The sequence below is a fragment of the Mandrillus leucophaeus genome, unplaced genomic scaffold (genome assembly GCF_000951045.1).
Source record: "Mandrillus leucophaeus isolate KB7577 unplaced genomic scaffold, Mleu.le_1.0 Scaffold254, whole genome shotgun sequence".
In the NCBI taxonomy this organism is placed as follows: Eukaryota; Metazoa; Chordata; class Mammalia; order Primates; family Cercopithecidae; genus Mandrillus; species Mandrillus leucophaeus.
Window position 1 is genome coordinate 2,400,935 of NW_012102632.1, and position 20,234 is coordinate 2,421,168.

General features: G+C 49.9%; 1 protein-coding gene across 1 annotated transcript in view; it reads right to left on the reverse strand.

The window, feature by feature from the left end:
• Nucleotides 1-791: 791 nt before the first annotated feature.
• The window catches only part of FAH (fumarylacetoacetate hydrolase (fumarylacetoacetase)), a 34,909-nt gene continuing 15,466 nt past the window's right edge, over nucleotides 792-20,234 (reverse strand). Inside the window, exons 7-13 of the mRNA XM_011983731.1 lie at nucleotides 17,068-17,205; nucleotides 16,170-16,300; nucleotides 14,230-14,305; nucleotides 11,368-11,414; nucleotides 9,040-9,141; nucleotides 8,109-8,226; nucleotides 792-1,017 (exon numbers count right to left, since the gene is read on the reverse strand). Of these exons, the coding sequence (XP_011839121.1) occupies nucleotides 938-1,017; nucleotides 8,109-8,226; nucleotides 9,040-9,141; nucleotides 11,368-11,414; nucleotides 14,230-14,305; nucleotides 16,170-16,300; nucleotides 17,068-17,205 (692 nt within the window). The 3' untranslated portion in view covers nucleotides 792-937. The remainder of the gene's footprint in view (nucleotides 1,018-8,108; nucleotides 8,227-9,039; nucleotides 9,142-11,367; nucleotides 11,415-14,229; nucleotides 14,306-16,169; nucleotides 16,301-17,067; nucleotides 17,206-20,234) is intronic.

Consider the following 20,234-nt stretch of genomic DNA (forward strand, 5'->3'; position numbering starts at 1 on the left):
GCAGAAGAGATGGGACAGAGCTCACTCTCCTGGCTCTAGTGGGCTTTCAAGAGGTGAAAAGCCAGGTCCTTTTCTGCCATCATCACAGTTCAGGTGTGCACCCATGACTTGGAGGCTCTTCCCAAGGCTTACAGTGTGGAGACACAGCCACAGGGCCCATGAACCAAGCCTACAACCCATATGTGCTCATCCGTTAGCCCCAAGAAATACTGGACATGTAGGGTGCTGTGATGGGCAATTTCATGTACTAATTTGGCTAGAATACCCAAATATTCTACATATTTCTAAGAAAGTATTTTTTAGGTGAAATAAACTTAAATCAGTGGAGTAAAGCACATGACCCCCCACAGTGTGGCTGGGCCTCATTTAATCAGTTTAAGGCCTTCACAATGATTCACTTCCCAGAGGAAGAGAAAATTTTGACAGCAGACTGCTTCAGATTCAAATTGCAGCTCTTCCTTGGGTCTTCAGTCAGTAACCCACCCAGCAGGTTTTGGACTTGCCATCCTCTGAATCCCATAAGCCAATTTGCTAAAAATCAATCAATCAATCAATCAATCGACCTCTTTCTCCTTGGTTCTATTTCTCTGGAGAACCCTGACTACTACAGGTGCCAGTCTCTTTTCATATTCCATGGAATACCAGGAGGCCTGGGATGTCTAATAAGAAAACCCCACAAAGACCCGTGACCTCATGAATAACAGTGAGAAAACATATTAATGAATGTCTGGCAGGAAGGCTTTACACACCTTGACCCACTGGGTCAAATCACGATCATAAGTGGACACAGCTGCACCTGCGGCAGTGCAGGCCTCAGAGCACAAGGGCTTTATTTGTCACTGAATGAAAGACCAGGCCTACAGCCCAAGGGAGGACCCCCATCACAGGGTTGAAAGGGGTGCTTGAGCCCTTTGTTTCTGGAACAGCAGAGAAAATCTCATGATGGCAAGAGAGCAGGCAGCACTTTTCCAGCACACTGGCCAAAGCCGATGCGGTAACCATCCCCCTGGCAGTACCCTGGAACAGAGGAGGACAAAGGTCAGTCACAAAGTTGCTGGGCTCACCAAACCAACACCTAGGCAGCAGCAGTGCCCGTCAGCACACAGCTGGCCCAAAGCAGGAAGGTGCCATCAGAATCACACACATATCTTAAACACAAGAATAACCCTCCACAGAAGCTGGGCAGAGTTGCACGCAGGAGCACTTGGACTAGAACCTGGGCCCACCTCACAGCCAGGGATCCTCAGAGGAACTGCAAGGCTCGATAGCTTTCCTGTGGCTGATATGGTTTGGCTGTGTCCCCCACCAAACCTCATCTTGAGTTATAGCTTCCATAATTCCCATGTGTTGTGGGAGGGACACGATGGAAGATAATTGAATCATGGGGTGGTTTCCCTCATACTGCTCTCATGGTAGTGAATAAGTCTCATGAGATCTGATGGTTTTATAAGGGGAAACTCCTTTCACTTGGCTCTCATTCTCTCTTGCCTGCCACCATGTAAGACGTGCCTTTTGCCTTCCACCATGATTGTGAGGCCTCCCCAGTCATGTGGAACTGTGAGTCCATTAAACCTCTCCTTCTTCATAAATTACCCAGCCTCGGGTATGTCTTTATCAGCAGTGTGAAAACAGACTAAAACAGCGGTCAACTCTCCCCACATGGGTTTGAGTTCAAATCCTCGCTCTGCCAATTAGCCTGAAACCAGAATACCTGAGTTCAAAGCCTAGTTCCTCCACTTACTGGCTCTGTGACCTTGGGTCCCTCTAGACCTCAGTTTCTTCATCTGTGCAATGGATCTAATGATAGTGCCCACCACACAGGACTGCTGCAAGGATGATGGGAGCAAATGCATAGAAAACTCTGAGAACAGTCTCAGTCCCCATGTGAAATACCCTGTAAGCATCAGTCATTATAACCTTTGTGAGCTGGGTGGCTGGGAACAAGCTGTTTAACTTCAGAACTCACCTCCCTCATCTACAAACAAGAAAAACAATGCTTATCTCTCAAGGTTGTAAGGATTAGACTAAATATTTCAGTGAAATTCCCAGTACATCTCAGAAACTAATAAATACTAGTTTCATTCATTTAATTCCATTTCAATAAGGCTGATGGAAAAGCAGAGAGAAGTCCATCTCTGCCCTTGAGAGGGGTCCACTTAGAGGGAGTGGGAGGTCTGGATGAGAGATACAGAGAAATGTCTACAAGGTGCTGAGTGAGCAGCATGGAGGGAAAGGGAGCAGGGAGCGGGGACATCTGGGCCAGGCCTTGACAGGTAGCTAGGAGTTCATTAGGGAAGACACATGAAAATGCCACTCCAGACAGAGGGAAAAACATGTGCAAAGGCTCAGAGACTCAAGCATTTGTCACATCTGTTCAGTGAGGCTGTCCTTTGGGGGACCCTAGGAAGCCAGGTTACCAAGGGCTCTGAGAAGCCACGGTAAGGTGTTTGAACCTCATTCTAAGGGCAATGAGGTGACACAGAGGAGTGTTCAGCAACTTTCACTTACCAGAATCAAGTCAATACAGAGGCCTTCAGGCACCTGGGTTGAATTGCTTCTCAAAGGCCCCGAGCCACATGAAAGCCAGAAGAGGCAGTGACAGGGCACCACTGAGATGACACCAGGCCCAGGATGGAGGCAAAGCCACTTCTGGGGATGCTAATGACCTTGAGTTACAGAAAAATACTATTAGATCCCCTCACCTGCTGTAGGCAAGCTCCAAACATGGAGCTGTGCTTTCTGCTACCCAATGTGAAGAGAAGAAATGATGCATTACGAGATCCCAGAAGCCAAGAGAAAGAAATCCGAGCACAATGCTGAGAAGACTCATGGCCGTCTGACACCGAGACCAAGGGTGGATCCGCACGATGGGGTCAATGACATCTTCAACAAGCCCTCCCGGCCCGAAAGGGTACAGCTTCTCTGAGGTGGTCCTCATGGCCACCCCTGCCCAGCAGCAGCTCAACCCAGCATGTTTCCTCGGCCCTCTCCCTTCCACTGCCTGGTCATCTGAACGGGCCTTCCGGCTCGGGCCACTCTGACCACTCTCCTTCTCTGGAAAGGCAGCAGCTTGAACACCACAGTGGCATTCCCAGAATTTTTGGTCCTGGAGTCCCTTACCCTCCCTGGCGCCAGCACAGTCGAGCCAGCCTCCCTGGTTGGGCGCACCCCATGACCCACATGCTGACAACGTGCAGGGATGCCCTTTGTTGAGAACTATGCCCTCGCCTCTTCTGTTGCTCAGTTTCATTATTTTCTGTCAGTCACTTTTCCATCTCAATGCTCAGAAATATCCACACCACTGGAGGAAAAAAAAAAAAAAAAAGCCTATTAAAGTAAAACTGGCTCCCAGCAGAAATTTATTAAACAACTATCAAAACAACTAACTCGGAACTGCAGTATTTTTAAAGAGCCTTCTCCCAAACATGGTCCTGAAGGAGAACAGTCACCGCTTCTACACCCTGGGACCCCTGGCCACCCTTGCCCAGGAATTCTGTGCCAGGCAAGGGAAGCAATAAAGCTAGAGAGAGAAACTGGAATAAGCAGAGACACAGGAAGACCAGGTGGCAGATGCCACCACTGAGAGACACAGGGAAAGAAACGAAAGACTTTTGCTCAGATATTGTTTCCAAATAATGTCAGATACCAAGAAAGAATCCACAACAAACCACAACTATTAACACATCTAAGATCCGAAGGAGAGTGGGAAATGCATGTGTCCAGCAGTGCAGAGCCATCTGTGCAAATGCCTGTGAGAACACATTCTTGCAAGTTGCAAGCTGAACACTAGATGGGGCTTGTGAGCAAGACCAGGGGATGGATGAGTTACACCAAGACCATCAGAGATTTTTGTTAATTGTTGGTTTGTTTACTTCACCTGTTCTCTTGCTGAACATTTTGTGGTTTTTGGACTCTCAGAAATGAGAATCTCATTGCACCACTTAAAGAGGCAAGAGGACACAAGGGTTCAGAGCACAGCTCCTGGAGCCCAGCTGCCTGTGTTCAAACCCTGGCTCCACCCTGTATCGCCTGTGTGATCCTGGGTAAGTATGCATCTTTCTGGGTCTCAGTTTCCACATCTGAAAAATAGAGACAATAAAAGTAGCTGCCTTGTTAGGAATAGAAAATGTACTGCAGGTAAAGCACTTGGCACAGTGTCTGGCCTGCAGTAAGTGCTGTGGCATTGGCTGATGCCAGCACTTCTGAATGTTCTATCACATTTCCAATGGTTAGAAATTGATCTGGGGAAGAAGCATCCATGAAGAGCAAGCAGGGAAATGAGAGGCAGCCATAAAGGCATAAAGGCATCTGAGCAGGTACAGAGAAGGAGGAGGAAAGCCAGGAAGAGCTGAAGAAACCATGTGTGGCTTTCAAGCAAGAAAGCAGCTCAGCAGGGCCACGTGACCAGTGAAGTCGTAGAAGGTGACGGCAGAGCTGTCCGCTGACACGGGGCACCTTTGCACAAGGTAACACAGCTGACGCACCACCTCCACCTGCCTGCTCCTCTGCTTACCCCCTCTTTTCCCCCATAAACACACAGCCCAAATTTTAGCAATATGCACTCATTTGAGTTTTTCAGTGGTCCCCTTCTGTATGAAATTCTCTTTTTTATTTTTATTAATATATAATGTATGCCTCTCATCTTAGCAAATTATAATTCTTCTTTCTTGGTTCCAGGGGATTTTGCGCATCTGTTCCCATTTCCCTCTTCACTTGCCAACACATGCTTCTTCAGATCCAAGGAACTGCCTTTCCCTGAATTCCTCTGCTGGCCTCCAAAAATCCTTCTGGAGCAAGGCATTGTATACACAAACAAACATGGAAATGACTCTCATGGCATCTTGGCTCCTTTCTCAATCCTTCCCTGGCTCAAATGTCAAGAACACATGTGCATTCCAACTGCTAAATACCAGCCTCCTTTCTTCCAGGCCCTGGACAGCTGCCTGGTCTAGCATGGCTTAGTCAGGGGCCCTTATCACACTGACAACAGAGAGCTAAAGCCACCATTTTCTCTTCTGCCATCATCTCTTTCCTTCCTTTCCCCAAATCAAAACTTCAGAAAGTGCTTTCACTCAATCCACAGAACCGTGACCAAAGGCCTGCGGTAGGTCTGGCAAGCATTGCAGAAAGACTAGAAACAAACCCAGCAGGGGAATCAGAAGACCTCGGTTGCAGCCTGGCTTCCCCATTTGTGGGACTTTTGTCAAGTAACCTGCCTTCTATCAGCCTAAGTTTTCTACTCTGCAAAATGGAGGCAATGATATATTACCAAACGGCTATTGTGAGTAAAAAATGAAATAAGGAAGGTGGACATGCCTACAATATGGTTGGCTACTAGCAGATGTTCAGTAAATATTGTCAAATGCAAATTAGAGAGGTTTAATTAGGCTGCAGAAATGTGAGCAAAACGGGTATTTATTGACTAATAATGGGTATCATCTGCTGTTTTGAACTCGGCCTGCATCTTCTCTACCAAATCCACTTTATTCAAAGAACTAACCAACAGCCACACTGAACATGCACTGCGTGGTTGCTACTTGGACTAAACTTCGCTCTCCAAGAGCTCTGGAGTGGACTAAATTATGGCCCCCAAAGACATACGGCCGAATCCCTAGGACCTGTGAATGTTACCTTATATAGTAAATTTTTTGGAGATGTGATTAAGTTAGGATCTTAGAATGAGGAGATTGTCTAAGTGGGCCCTAAATACTATCACATGTGTGTTGTAAGAGAGAGGTAAAGGAGATGAGACAGAAGAGGAGGCGACAATGTGACTGTGGAGGCAGAGATCGGCGCGATGTGGCCACAAGCCAAAGAGGCTTCCACCAGATGCTGGAAGAGGCCAGGGACAGACGCTCCCCAGAGTTTCCAGGAACGTGGCACTGCCAACACGAGGATTTTGAACTTGTACCTTATAGAACTGTGAGAGAATACATTTCAGCTGTTTTAAGCCACAAAGTTTGCGGTACTATGTTACTGAGGCCACAGGAAACTAACACAAGCTTTTAGTTAAGCACAGAAACTGACATGAACATCATTAACCAGAATTCTGTATTTTCCATGAATTCCTAGCAGAGAGGACAGAGATATTGATTCTACCTGAGCAACCAGAGAAGGTAACATTTGGGCTGAGCCCGTGTATATCCAAGGGTTTGCAGGTAATGAGAAAAGCAACTCTCTTAGCACAGAGGGTTACGTATTAGAACGAGACTGTAAGACTAAGCAGGTAGAGCAGAATCAGAGGGGAAGATATTGATTTGTTGAAACAGCAGCTTTGAGAAGACCTTGAGCGGAAGAGTAATGGGAAAAGCAAACATGAAGGTTCATTTTTCAGGCACCATGAGCAGGATGGATTGCAAGGGCCTGGTGCAAAAGCTCGTCTAGGATTTCAGGCCTGGAAGCGTGATGGTGTGGAGTGGGTCCGCGGCACAGAGATGGCAGGACATTTTCCAAGGATGCCCAACAGACTGTGCTGATGAAACGGGGCCAAGGTTCCAGCCCATAGATTGTCAGCAGTACAAAGACAGTCAAGGAAGGAGGGGTGAGGGTGACAATTAGGCATCCCAAGGGAAATGTGTGGTCAGCAGGTGGAGAGCAGGACATGGAGTGTTAGTGCGGAGGTCGGGCACCACCTCGCCCCAGGGTGGCTGTTCTACTGGGCAAGCAGGTGCCACTGCTTGTCACTTCATGCAGGGATCCCATTAAGAAGAGGTCAAGAGGCAAAGCCTTCTAAAAACTGGGTTCTGGAAAAAAACAGCAATGACAATAAAGAAAACTATGAAAAGACGACCATCATCGCCATTTTTAAGCACTCACAAGGTAACGTGTCCTCTGATAGGTGCTTTAGACACTATCAAAGGTGTTAAACACCTAGGTTCTGAAGATAAGCTGCCTGGAAAGGAAACCAGATTTCATTATTTACTGGCTGCAGATCTGGGGCAACTCATTTAACCCCACTACGCCTTCACTTTCTCATCTGTAAAATGGCGCAGTCACGACACTGGAATATAAACCCAGAAGAGCAGAGACTTCATTTGTCTTTTTACCACCAGAACCCCAAGATGGGACTCAGAGTAGGTGCTCAATAAATGTCTACAAAGGGAATAAACGAGTTCATTTAATCTTTACAACTATGCTGTCAGGTTACGTATTGTATTCACTCCATTTTAAAGATGAAGAAGGCTGGGCACGGTGGCTCACGCCTGTAATCCCAGCACTTTGGGAGGCCAAGCCGGGCAGATCACAAGGTCAGGAGTTTGAAACCAGCCTGGCCAACATGGTGAAACCCCGTATCTACTAAAAACACAAATATTAGCCAGGTGTATTAGGAGAGCTTTTAGTTAATCATGGAAACTGACACGTACACAATTAGCACGCCTGTAATCCCACCTACTCAGGAGGCTAAGGCAGGAGAATCGCTTGAACCTGGGAGACGGAGGTTGCAGTGAGCCGAGACTGTGCCACCACATTCCAGATTAGATGACAGAGCAAGACTCTGACTCAAAAAAAAAAAAAAAAAAATTAAAGATGAGGAAAAACTGAGTCTCAGAAAGGTTAAATAACTTAATGAAGGTCGCACAGCTGGTGGGGGACCTGGGAGTCCAACCTGAACCTTTCCAGCTCTAAAGAGTGTGCTGCTAACCACTATGGTGCCCTTCCCCTCTATTAGTAAAATGTGGTAGGCAGAATGGCCCCCCAGAAGAATTAAGAGGCACCCTTGCGTCCTCGCAATGGGCTGCTGGGAAGCCTCAGCCACTAACTCAGCTGAACCTTCCTTGATCCTAGTCATAGCTCACCAAGTTTCTGCTCAGGAGGTTTGCCGCAAAGTCTAGACCCTGAGGAACCTGCCAGGATTTTATAATTTTGCTCAGGGAGAAGGGAGACCATGCAGAATGTCTACAGTCTTTCTGACCTGGGGAGACTCACGCTTGAAGTCCTGGGTAGCCATAGCTGTGGGGAAGGACAGAACAAGCAGGCAGAGACTCTGGGAGGCAGAGTCAGGATGCATTAGAACAGATGGCTTCATGGCCAGGTGGAAGCGTCCCGCAGCTAGAACAGTGCACGGCGGGCAAGGAGAAAGATGAGCTGCTGGGTTTGGCAGCCCTCACCTGTTATGATGACTTCATCCCCGTCCAGCAGAAACTTCCTGGTCTGACCATTCCCCAGGTTGATGGGCTTCGTTCCCTTCCACGACAGTTCCAGCATGGAGCCGAAGCTTTCTGGCTCCTTATTCACAGGAAAGGAAAGAAGGAATACCATGAATTTATGCCTTGGCTCTGGCATGGACCATGCTCAGCAAGACCTGGGAGTCCCGAGAAGCAGCAGGGGCCCTCATGCCCCTCAGAAACACTGTCTCGGCCTTGGTGGGATCACTGCAGAGATGCCTTTGAGACTTGGAACTCTGCCCCTTCTTCCTGTGGGGACAGCAATGGTTCCACTAAGGACATCGCTTATTTAGGAATCAGTGAATCCCTGACCAGAGTGCCCAGTGCCCCCTGTAGCATCCCCTCCCCACTCTGGAGGCTGCAGTTTGCCCAGATACTGTGATGCTTAACACCCTCCTGTCGACAGCTCATGGAACAAGAGGGCTCGGCCAGGCCCCTGCAGGGAGTGACTGACGCATGCACCACCCCAAGGTCATCGTCTCCGAAGGTTCTGTGACTCCGACAGGCTTACAGGGGGACAAGTGGGCAGGAAGGGCACAGCAACATGGCCACCTCATCCTGGGAGGGTACAGTGTGAGATGGTGACAACAAGACACTATCACTGTCTCCCGACTCCTCCCCACGTGTCACTGTGCTGCTCCCCTACAGAGGCAGAGACCCAGGCCTCCGTTCTCACACCAGTCTCCTTAGGTTTGCATTTGGATGAGAAGTCCCTACTGCACCCAGAGAGAAAGGCTATGAGGAAGACAGAGTTGTGAGATACACCCACCTTGGGCCTGAAATTCCTTCTTGAGGGTGAGCTGAGGGCCCTCGGGGCTGTGTGGGGAGTAGGGATGCTCTGTGTGGGCAGCCCTCAATGCAGCCAAATACTCACCGGCCCACTGATGGTCCCAGTAGCCAAGAGGTCCCCCGGCCGCAGGTTGCAGCCATTGACAGAGTGGTGAGTAAGCTGCTGCAGCATCGTCCAGTACATATACTGTGGGCAACGGACGCAAGGTGGAATGAGCAGCTGCAGGCTCAGCCTAGCATCCCAGAGGCAACTGAGCACAGCCTGCCCTGCTCACGACCACCTTCCCTGGCCTTTCCCCAGTCCCGAGCTCCCCCAGCCAGCTCTCTCCAGGCCCTTATAGCAAGGACACACTGTCCTCCTAGGGAGCTGCCCAGAGACTTCCCTCAAGCTCTTTCATCTCCTTCACAAGCTCCGACCTCAGCTCCTCTGCTACCTCAAGCCCACACTGACCACCTTCTCCAAGCAGCATCCCCTAGGGGCTGACCTTGCTGCTCAGTCCCTCAGCCTGCAACATGCCCATGTGTACAACACTCCACTCTGCCCTGGGAACACCCTCCAGTCCTGCATTGGGAGAATCTAAGTCCTCACCACAGCAGAGGCTTCTTGTGAACAAAGCCCTTGCTCCCATTCTCCCATGCCGGGCCTTGGGATGGACACTGAGCAATGGAGCTGAATGATTCAAACATGATGTCAGGGCAGGCCAAGAAGTGATGGAGAGCTATGGGAGGTCAGGCTGTGGGCAGAGGGGTCCAAAGTACCACGTGCCCACCGAGACACTCAGAGGCAATGCACGCCCACGCCTGTCCCACGCCACAGCTTCTCACATCGCCACTCCTATAGTCATACATTCCGGCATAGGAAACCCAAAAGATGGATTCTTGCCCACAAGCCCCCACAAGGAGGTCCCTTAATTTCTTCTTACTAGCCTAAGGAGCCCAGAATAATATTAAATTAGAAGGGAAATTAGGGGAACTAGGAATGGTTCAATGATTCAGAGGATATTCAAAAGGCCAAGAAACAAATGAACCATAAACATATGACTAACATGCCCAGCCGCATTAGTCATTAGGAAAATGCAAACTGCAGTCACAATCCCCGGCACAGTTTGAATGAAAAGGCAAACACCACCAGGGCTGACGAGGATGTGGAGCAGGCAAAATGCTTACATGCTGCTAGTGGGAGTATATACTGGTATAACCACTTCAGAAAACTGTTTGGAAGTACTCCTAGGCTGAATCTACGTGTACTCTATGACCCAGCAAGCTTATTATTGGATATACACTCAACAGAAATGTGCACATATGTGCACCAAAAGTTGTGTACTAAAATGTTCACAGTAACTCTACGATAGCCAAAAACAATGGAAACAACCAAATGTCCATCAATTGTGGAATTGATGTGACTTAAAAAAATAAATCAAGTGTGGAATATATATATCGTGCAACACTAGAAGGCAATGAGAAAAATGAGCTATCACTGCAAAGAGCAACAGGGTCGAATCTCACAAATATAACACTAAAACAAAGAAGCCAGCTAGAAAAGAATACATGCTATCCTATGATTCCATTTCCATAAAACTGAAAAACAGAAAAAAAAAATATGGTAATAGAGGTCAGGAGAGGAGTGACCTTTGCTGGAGGGAGTGATTAAGTGACCTGGTGGGGCCCAGGGGTCTGCTGAGATGCTGGAAATGTCCCATTTCTGATCTGGGTGCTGGTTGCACAGGGATGTTCATTTTAGGAAAACTCTTCTAGCTATACATGTATAATATGCACTTTTTAAAATTTTTATTTTTTGAAATAGGGTCTTGCTCTATCACACATGCTGGAGTGCAGTGGCGTGATCATGGTTCACTGCAGCCTCAACCTCCTGGGCTCAAGTGATCCTCCTGCCTCAGCCTCCCAAGTAGCTGGGACCACAGGTGCATGCTACCATGCCCGGCTAATTTTTTTACTTTTTACAGAGACAAAGTCTCACTATGTTGCCCAGGCTGGTCTCAAACACCTAGGCTTAAGTGATCCTCCCACCTCGGCCTCCCAAAGTGCTGGGATTACAGTAATGTGTGCATTTTTATCTATGTGTATTACGCTTCAATTAAAAGTTCACTTAAAAAATAAGTCACTCTCACCAATACAGCCCCTGGCAGGACAGGATAAACCAGGAACGAGACCTTTACAGGAACACCTATTGTCCCCCAAGAAAATCCCTGGCCACATTTATGCAGCCTCTGTGTTGAGAGAACTCTGTGACCCCATGGCCACTCCTAAAAGAGACAGGTCATGGAAGCTGCAGGCCCACAGGCTGAGCCATCATCATATCCCAAAAGCAATGCCCTCCTCCTGCTCCTGCCAAGAAGAAGAGTCTCTCTTTCCCCCAATTGTAAGAAGCAGTCTGATCAGCGCCAAAACTTACCTTAGAATTGGACTTGCATATGGTAGCCGCCTGGCTCATTCCTTCTCCTGTTGGAAAGAAAAGCAATATTGATGAAAACTTAATTCCATGCTTCAGGGAGGCAAATAAAAAAAGAATTGTTCTGTGGCTGAAGCTTCCCATCGTCCAACATGATTTCACTGTAAGTCTGTGAAACAATTAGCTGCTAGGACATCAGAGCTGGGATGTCCAGGGTTGGCCAATACATGCGCACGAGTCACCACTTCCTCCTCCCACGCCGACAGCAGGCGGCATTAACTGATCACAGCGCATGTTTGCTCTGAGTCCACATGCAGCCTCAGAAATCCTTCTTAACACAGTGAACCTGGCACCCACAAATCCACTGGAGATAGTGTGCCATTTGAAGGCTACTTGTGACCTTTGACCAAGGATAACCTGCTGTCCCCTCAGGAGTCCTCTGGATAGCTGGGTCATCTGTCCCCTGCCAAGCTCCTCCAGTGATGGGCAATGTGCTACTTTACAATGGACTAAACAATATTTACTAAACATCTACTACATGCAAGTTACCGGACCGTTGTTGTTCCACTTCTGAACAACACTAAGAAGTAGAAAGCTCCTCTGCTCCCTCAAAACCTGGCTTCCTCCCTTGGTCCTAACTTCCCCTCTGAGGTGGCACAGAACAGATGTGCTCTTCAGCCATGTGAGTTCTGGGTCCCCCAAGCCTGCTCCTCCCCAGACCCTTTCACCTAGATCCCAACTCAGAACATCAGAACTGCAAATGCAAGACTACATCTCTGGACACCATGCTTTCCGGATAATTTTGTCCCTTCTCCACCAGTGGCCTCCCCTGGGTGAGTTCACCTCTAGGCAGGCAGGAAGAAATATCTAGGATGAAACCAGATAGAAAATACACTCCAAGCATGCATAGTGAGTGGCAGGAGGCCAACCTAGAACTTGTGACGCTTGGATTGAGTCCCAGCCCTGCCATTAGCCAGGTAGGTGGCTCGGGGTGAATCCTTCTCCTCTCTGAGCCTCAGCTACCTGACCTGGAACCTGAAAGAGCAGGTCCAGCACAGCTTCCCAGGGGGCCCTGAGCAGCCAGGAGGCTCTCTGTGGCAGCCTTTTCTCCGTGGAGCATCCTGCTCCCATGGCAACAGCTCCTCACTCCTGCAGGGTACTGAGCCTCCTGACAGGAACCACCTCATGAAGGGCCGAGACCCTGGAACTGGCAGTGAGACAGACACGGCAAAGGCTGGTGTGTGCAGACACAGCAGATGGAAGAATGGAATGGAGCTGGCTGGGCGCGGTTAATCACACCTGTAATCCCAGCACTTTGGGAGGCTGAGGCAGGTGGATCAACTAAAGTCAGGAGTTCGAGAACATCCTGACCAACTTGAAGAAACCCCGTCTCTACTAAAAATACAAAATTAGCCAGGCATGGTGGCACATGCCTGTAATCCCAGCTACACAAGAGACTGAGACAGAAGAATTGCTTGGACCCAGGGGCGGGGGTTGTGGTGAGCCGAGATCGTGCCATTGCACTCCAGCCTGGGTAACAAAAGTGAAGCTCTGTCTCAGGAAAAAAAAAAGGGGAAAAAAAAAAGGAGAAAGGAATGTAGCTAAAAAGGAGATGTGGCCAGAGTGTGGCTAGGAGGTCTGTGTGTGGCCACCAGGCAAACCCTCTCCACCTGAGGGCCTCTACTGGGACTGGAAAATGACACCTGACTCTTCCTAGGTACAGACCCTGTCCCAGACCTTTGCATGAATTGACATGTTTGGTCCTCACAACACACCATGAGGTCAACGCCATTATTATCCCATTTCATAGATGACAAATGAGGACATGGCCAGGTTGGGCAACTTGCCCAAAGTCCCGCAGTTGAGGAGCAGAGTCATGGCCTGCAGAGCCAGTCTCTTTATTACCAACTCTCTGCCGGTCTGTTCACGGAGCTGGGCTGAGCAGCCACAGGGAGATGTGGGCCCTGTCTATCTCAGGGCTGGCCCAGTGTGGGGATCTCAGGCCTGTCTGCAAGACACTCAGGGCTGGCCCAGGGTGGGAATCTGGGGCCTTGATGCGCTGGCTCTGTGTGGCCCCAGGGGCTCAGCCAAGCCTCCTGCAAGCAGACCCACAAGGACATGCTTTCAAACAGGCACTCAATGAAATGTGCCACCCACCACAGAAGTGAGGGTCAGTAGCGATATGTGAGCGGGGGCCAGGCAGCCCCTGGAGAGGCTGGAGACGGGATTCAAGTGGAAGACAGAGGTGCCGGACTCCATCCTTTCAGCCCTATCACTGAGAGCTCAGTGATAGGGTTAATGCCCTGTGGGCCCAGTTAGGTTCCCAGTGAGCACCAGAGCGTCTCCTCCCCTCCTATTTTATTTTATGTTATTCTATTCTATTCTATTCTATTCTATTCTATTCTATTCTACTCTATTCTATTCTATTTTATTTTATTTTTTTGAGACAGAGTCTCGCTCTGTCGCCCAGGCTGGAGTGCAGTGGCGCCATCTCGGCTCACTGTAAGCTCCGCCTCCTGGGTTCACGCCATTCTCCTGCCTCAGCCTCCCGAGTAGCTGGGACTACAGGCGCCCACCACCACGCCAGGCTAATTTTTTGTATTTTTAGTAGATGGGGTTTCACCATGTTAGCCAAGATGGTCTCGATCTCCTGACCTCATGATCCACCCGCCTCGGCCTCCCAAAGTGCTGGGATTACAGGCGTGAGCCACCGTGCCCGGCCCTCTTTCCTTTAGAAGAGCCACACGTCTCCAGGGCTGTAGCATGTGCCCCCACCCTTGCCAAAGCTCAGGAGCCTTCAGGACAAGGCACACAGGCACACATTCCCTCAGAGCTCCTAGCCATGTCAATCCCCCCACGACATACCTTTTAGGGCAACAGAGAGGTTGATGTCAAATGTGTAGGGCTGATCATGGCAGAGATACGGCAGAGGCCTGGGGTCCTGGGAGGGCAAAGCACAGCACAGAGGTCACTGGCAGGTGGGCTGAGCTCATCCGGCTGGGCCCCCAGACCAGTCAGGCCCCCGGCAGCACCTGTTCCCCCAGGCAGAGGGTCTGAGACAGCAGGAGCATTCCCTCTCCAGGATCCCAGCACTGTGTCCCTGGATAGGAGTGGGGGGATCATACTGTGGGGCTCCAGGAAAAGCAGCCAAGGAAGGGGCATCAGCAGGTCAAAGGTCACAGAAGCCAAACCAGAGATATTCCTGTAAGCCACAGGAGGGGAGAGAAAGGGAAGGTGGGCAGCAGACAAGTCAAGATGGGGAACAAAGCATGGCCTGTGAGGAAAGGCTGGGGCCTGAAAGGGCATTGCAGGGCCCCTGGAAGGCAGAGGGGTCACAAAAGAAGCAGACAGCCCTGGCTGGTGTTGGAGCCAGCGAGGGAGGCAGCTTGGGTGGCTGGGCCAGAACATCTGCACTTCGGCCAAAAACAGTGTTTTCCAAAGCATGGTACGTCAGTCACCCATGGGACATGAGATCGTTTTTGGTGATTCTAATAGTTATGAAACACTGTAGCTAGTGATGCCAGTAGGAATATAAAGTTCCCTTCTTAATATATTAAGTTTTAAACTGGGAGCCACTCTGAAGAAAAACATTAAGTAAATAATGGTTCAGAAGGGGTAACAGTAGTGATGATTGTACATAAATGGTGTTCAGGAAGGGCTGGCACAGAGGAGTGTGGGCAAAGTCTTGTGATGACAGACCTGGAAGAAGGCAGATGACTGGAGGACAAGCAGAGAGAGGCTGTGGTCTTCCGGCCCTAGGGAGACTAGACAGGGTCGCTGTCGGCTAGAGAGAAAGCCACGTTCTGGATACTGAAAATGAGCAGGTGTGGGCAGGGAGCAGCGAGGAGAGAGCAAGGGGCGACTGTGAAAGCCCCACAGTACTTCACTAGAACTGGCTTGCAGGGAAAGACCTCAAGGTTGATTGTAGCACAGCAAACATGAGATGACCCCAGAGGCAGAGGAACACGGGATAGCAGTGTGGGTGCAGGACCTGCACAGGGTGTTGCTAGAGGCCCCCAGCAAATGAGTGGTGAGATGCTCAAGTGAGGATGTGCAAATGGCTGGGAGCTTGGCCTGGATCCCCACAGGGAGGTCAGAATTGGCGAGGGGCATCGTGAGGACTCAGAGACACTGGAGAACAAGGACAGGTCACATGCCAGAAGCCAAGGGGTGAGGCAATGCCAACAAGAGTGAGGGGCCACAGGAAGTCCATGCTGAAGGGAACACAAGGTCATGACACTGGCTATCAGGTCACAGGTGACTCTGGCCAGATGTTGCCAGTGATGGAGTGGGGCAGATTGCAAGAGGCTGAGAAGGAGGGGACTGGGACCAGGGGTCAAGGCCTAGGCCCAGTGGTAGACCCAGTGGTGCTGGGAACCAGAGGCTGCCTGGACTCCCTTGTTGCTGGGCTCCAAGCTGCATTCTATGAGTTGGGATCCAGGTGGCGCCATTTGCACAGAACACGATTTGATGGCCACCTGGGAGGTTGTGCAATATTGGTACCTGCAGGGACTCCTCCTACCAACTGGCCAGATCCCCTGGTCTTGCAAGATTCTTAAGGTTACAAAATCCTGTGTTTTCTCCAAGAACTGTGCCAGGGTCAGGGAAACCATAAGGGAGAACGATGCCCTGGCTGCCTGGAGGTAATCGTGGCCAGGAACTCCCAGGCACTCCACTGTGGGCATGCCGTGGGCACAGGGCTTCCCTCCCGATGGTCTGCATGCCCGGCATGTCCACTCAGTGGGCAAGCAGGCTCGGAGGCAGCAGGGCTGGGTTTGGGAGCTTCCTGCAGAGAGTATGCTTACCTGCTCCGGGTTGGGCAGAGCAAAGGGCATGAGAGCATCCATGGGCACCACCCACGGAGAGATGGTGGTCCCAAAACTCTTCCCAAGGAATGGCCCGAGAGGGACATACTCCCACTTCTGAATGTCTCGTGCTGCAGAAGAAGGGCGCACCCGGGACTTACAAAGGCTGATCAGGGCCTCTCCCCAAGAGCCCCTCCTGCCCTTGACCAAGGAGAAAAGACACCCAGCACAGCCCCTCCACAAAGCTCAGCCCCAGCCAGGCTGCCCCAGGACCAAGGGGCAAGAGCATCCAACGCCAAGGACAGAGGTCCTTTGAGGCCACTGTGCCAGGCTACAGCAAAGAGAAGGATGACCCAACGGTGGTCAGGATATCCCCCAGGAAGGGGCCGGAAGCTCATCCTCAAACTATGAGGGAGACACTTCCTGGGGCTTACGGTGCCACCTTCCTCCCACGTATCGCAAAGGGTTGAGAGCTCAGGCTCAGAAGCTGGACTGTTTTGCTTCAAATCTTAGTTCAGCAATTAACTGAAATCTCCCTGTGCCTCAGTTCCTCATCTGTAAAATGGGAATGATAATATTGCACATGCCACGTAGGGATCAGCGGGAGAATATATGTAGGGTGTTAAGCACGGGGCCTGACACATAAGTGCTCAGTAAATATTAGTTATGGTGTCAGCCGTGTCCCTAGCCACTCATGAGGAAACTGGAGCTCAGAGGAGTTAAGTGAGTGGCCTGAGTTCTTAGAGCTGAAACTTTGTTTGATACCCAAACCCACACTCTCAGTCACTGCATCAACTGCCACTTTTGACCTGCACCAGATCTTCAGCTTCTATGAAATTGCCCCCAGTGCCCAGCCTCCTCCCCCTCATCTCCACAGGAGCAGAACTCCAGTAATTACCACTCCAGTCGTTCATAAGGACCATCCCAAAAATGTGCTCATGGGCCTTGGAAATGGGGATCGGCTCTCCCAATCTGTTTCCAGGGCCTACAAAAAAAGCCTGACATGGAGGAGAGTTCATTAGAATCCGGAGCTGATCTGCCCGCCCAGGTCACTTGTCACCTAGAGAGCAAAGGTCAAGTATTTCCAAACTCCAGCCATGGATCAGGACTGCCACAGGGGCCTGGCAAGAATCCACTGTGTTTCTAAGTCAGAGGTCGGGTAGACGCCTCAGGAAAGCAGCGTGCAGTGGTGTGCCCTGCCCCCGCCCCCAGCCTTCCTTCCACGCCCCTGAGCTCCACAGCAGCCTCCCCTCCCTTCAGTGCATCCCAGACCACTCTGCTCTTTCCTCTTCGTCCCATACAGGCTTTGCCTATCAAGACTTGACAGCTACATGGGGCTTGTAAAACTGAAACTATCAGAGTTTGTATTCATGTCATGAAAAGCCAGGCCAGACACTGTGGCTCACGTCTATAATCTCAGCACTTTGGGAGGCTGAGGTGGAAGGATCACTTGAGCCTAGGAGTTTGAGACAAGCCTGAGCAACATAGTGAGACCCACCTCTACAAAAAATAAACAAAATTAGCCAGGCATGGTGGCACCCGTCTGCAGTCCCAGGTACTTAGGAGGCTTATGTGGGTGGACTGCTTGAGCCAGGGAGGTCAAGGCTGCAGTGGGCCGAGATCACGCCACTGTACTCCAGCCTGGGTGACAGAGCAAGACCCTCTCTCAAAAAAATAAAATAAAATAAAAATAAAAATTTTTTAAATGAAAAACCAAAAGACTGCCTCCTTCATGTAGCAAATAGTGCCAGAGAGAGCACACCCCGCAGCCTCTAACCCCAATCCATCACCGCACTACCTCTAAAGAAAAACAGCACCAACGTGATGTCCATGAACCAACAGACTAGCCAGACATCATTAGAAAGAAAAAATTGGGAAAATCTCTTTCGAAAACACGTAGACTCAGCCGTGACATTTGCAAAACTTAGTCACCATTGTATTTGTTCTGTGACAGTAAACATTGCAAACTTTTCATCAAGATAAAAAAAGAACCGAAAGCACTATCTTATGGAGAATCCCACAACCTTCAGTCCAGGTGACCTGGGTTCTCTGCCCCAGCCATTTCTCCACACGCTGACTCTCTCTGTCTTTTCTCTCCCCCTCTCAACAGGGACCAACATGGGTGAAGTGTCTGCCTGCAGAGTCCTTAGTTCTCCCAGAGAGAAGACCGTGGCCCCAAACCAGGGCTCAGATGCCCTGCTCTGATGAATCTCAGCTGGGAGTCCTCCTCCCAAAGTCTCACATGGCACCCTTGCTAAGGCAAGAGGAGGCAGAGGGCTGGCAGGGAATGCTCTGCTATCCACAGGTTATTCAGCAGTGCCCACTCATTTCCCTCCTCTGGACTGAATCCAGAGAAATCACATGGAAGCCCAGGAGAGACAGGTAGCTCCAGAAAAGCAGACGGGCCTTCCAGCCTGCCTCCACCAACCAAGGCTTCCCACTGCCTCAGCCTGACTCGGTGGCCCCACGACAGCTTCTTCTACACCATCAGTGATGAGGCACTCAGAGTTTCCTGAGGCAACGCCTAAAACTGTAGGTGCTGACTATGGGAAAGCCCCCTCCACCTGCCTGTCTGCATTTCCCACATGGAGGCTGACTCCACCCTTGGGCATCAGACAACCCAGGAGATGCTGAAGACACTGCCAGGTCCCTGGAGCACTCCCTCCCCCAGGTCAGCTCCTCCTTCCCATCACTTTCCTGGTCCCCTCACCTTGGGGGCTGCCCAGATTTCCATGTCCCCTCTGGAAAATGGGCAGCACTGCAGCATGAGGGATCCTCAGGTGGTGGGACCAACTATACCAATATCAACATCCAGGTTGTGATAGGCACCATGGTTACGAAGGATGCTGCCATCGGGGGAGGCTGTGTGAAGGGTATTGGGATCTCCATATTATTTCTCACAACTGCATGTGAGTCTACAATGACCTCAAAATAAAAAGTTTAATTTTAAAAGGTATGCAGCCCTACAGTGACCACAGTTCTGAGGTTGTGTGGGCCCAGCTATGGGGCTGATACAGTCAATTCTTGTCACTCCTGGTAATTATTATTTTGGGGTTTTTGTTGTTGTTGTTGTTTTGTTTGTTTGTTTTTGAGATGGAGTCTCGCTGTGTCAAGCAGGCTGGAGTGTAGTGGTGTGATCTCTGCTCACTGCAACCTCTGCCTCGTGAGTTCAAGCAATTCTCCTGTCCCAGCCTCCCAAGTAGCTGGGATTACAGGCATCCGCCACCATCCCCGGCTAATGTTTGTACTTTCAATAGAGACAGGGTTTCACCATGCTGGCCAGGCTGGTCTTGAACTCCTGACCTCAGTTGATCCACCCGCCTTGGCCTCCCAAAGTGCTGGGATTACAGGCATGAGCCACTGTGCCTGGCCGGGTAATTAGTTTTTATAAAGTCATCATGAACACAGAATTAGCAAATACGGAATGACTGTTCCCAGAGGAAACACAGGATTAGGGTGCTACAAGCCTTTGGTCAGAAAATGTTTATCAACTAATCAAAACTTAACTATATAACCTTGTTTTATGTATGTTTCTGCTTAAAAACACTTTATGTAATATATTTTGTTGATTCATGAACATTGAGCTCAGGCAGCAGCACTGTACCTTGCCTGAATGAAGCTTACTAACACGCATATTCTCTCCATTAGGCACATCACAGTCTTCCTGTGCTAGGGACACTAGACGGCACTTCAGCACTGCACTTGGGGCCATTATAAAAAAACAGTGAAACCGCTAAAAAAGCACACACACAAAAAAACATGGCACTAAATAGACCACAAAGGACACGTGTTTACAGCATGAGCTGAGACAAGAAGGCAGAGTAACACCTTGTCCAGCCTCACTTGGGAACGTGCTCACCGGGCAGCTCATGTTTCACTGCTCTGCGCATGTCCACACGTGCCCACAAAAGCTCTGTGAATATTAATTTTGGACTTACAAATAAATGTTAGCAAATAGTTGTGAATTCTCAAATACAGAATCTGCAAGTAATGAGACTCAACTGTCCTTCTGACGGCCAGGTGGGGACACAGAGCAGCTGCCAATGTGGCTGAAGAGAGAGGAGG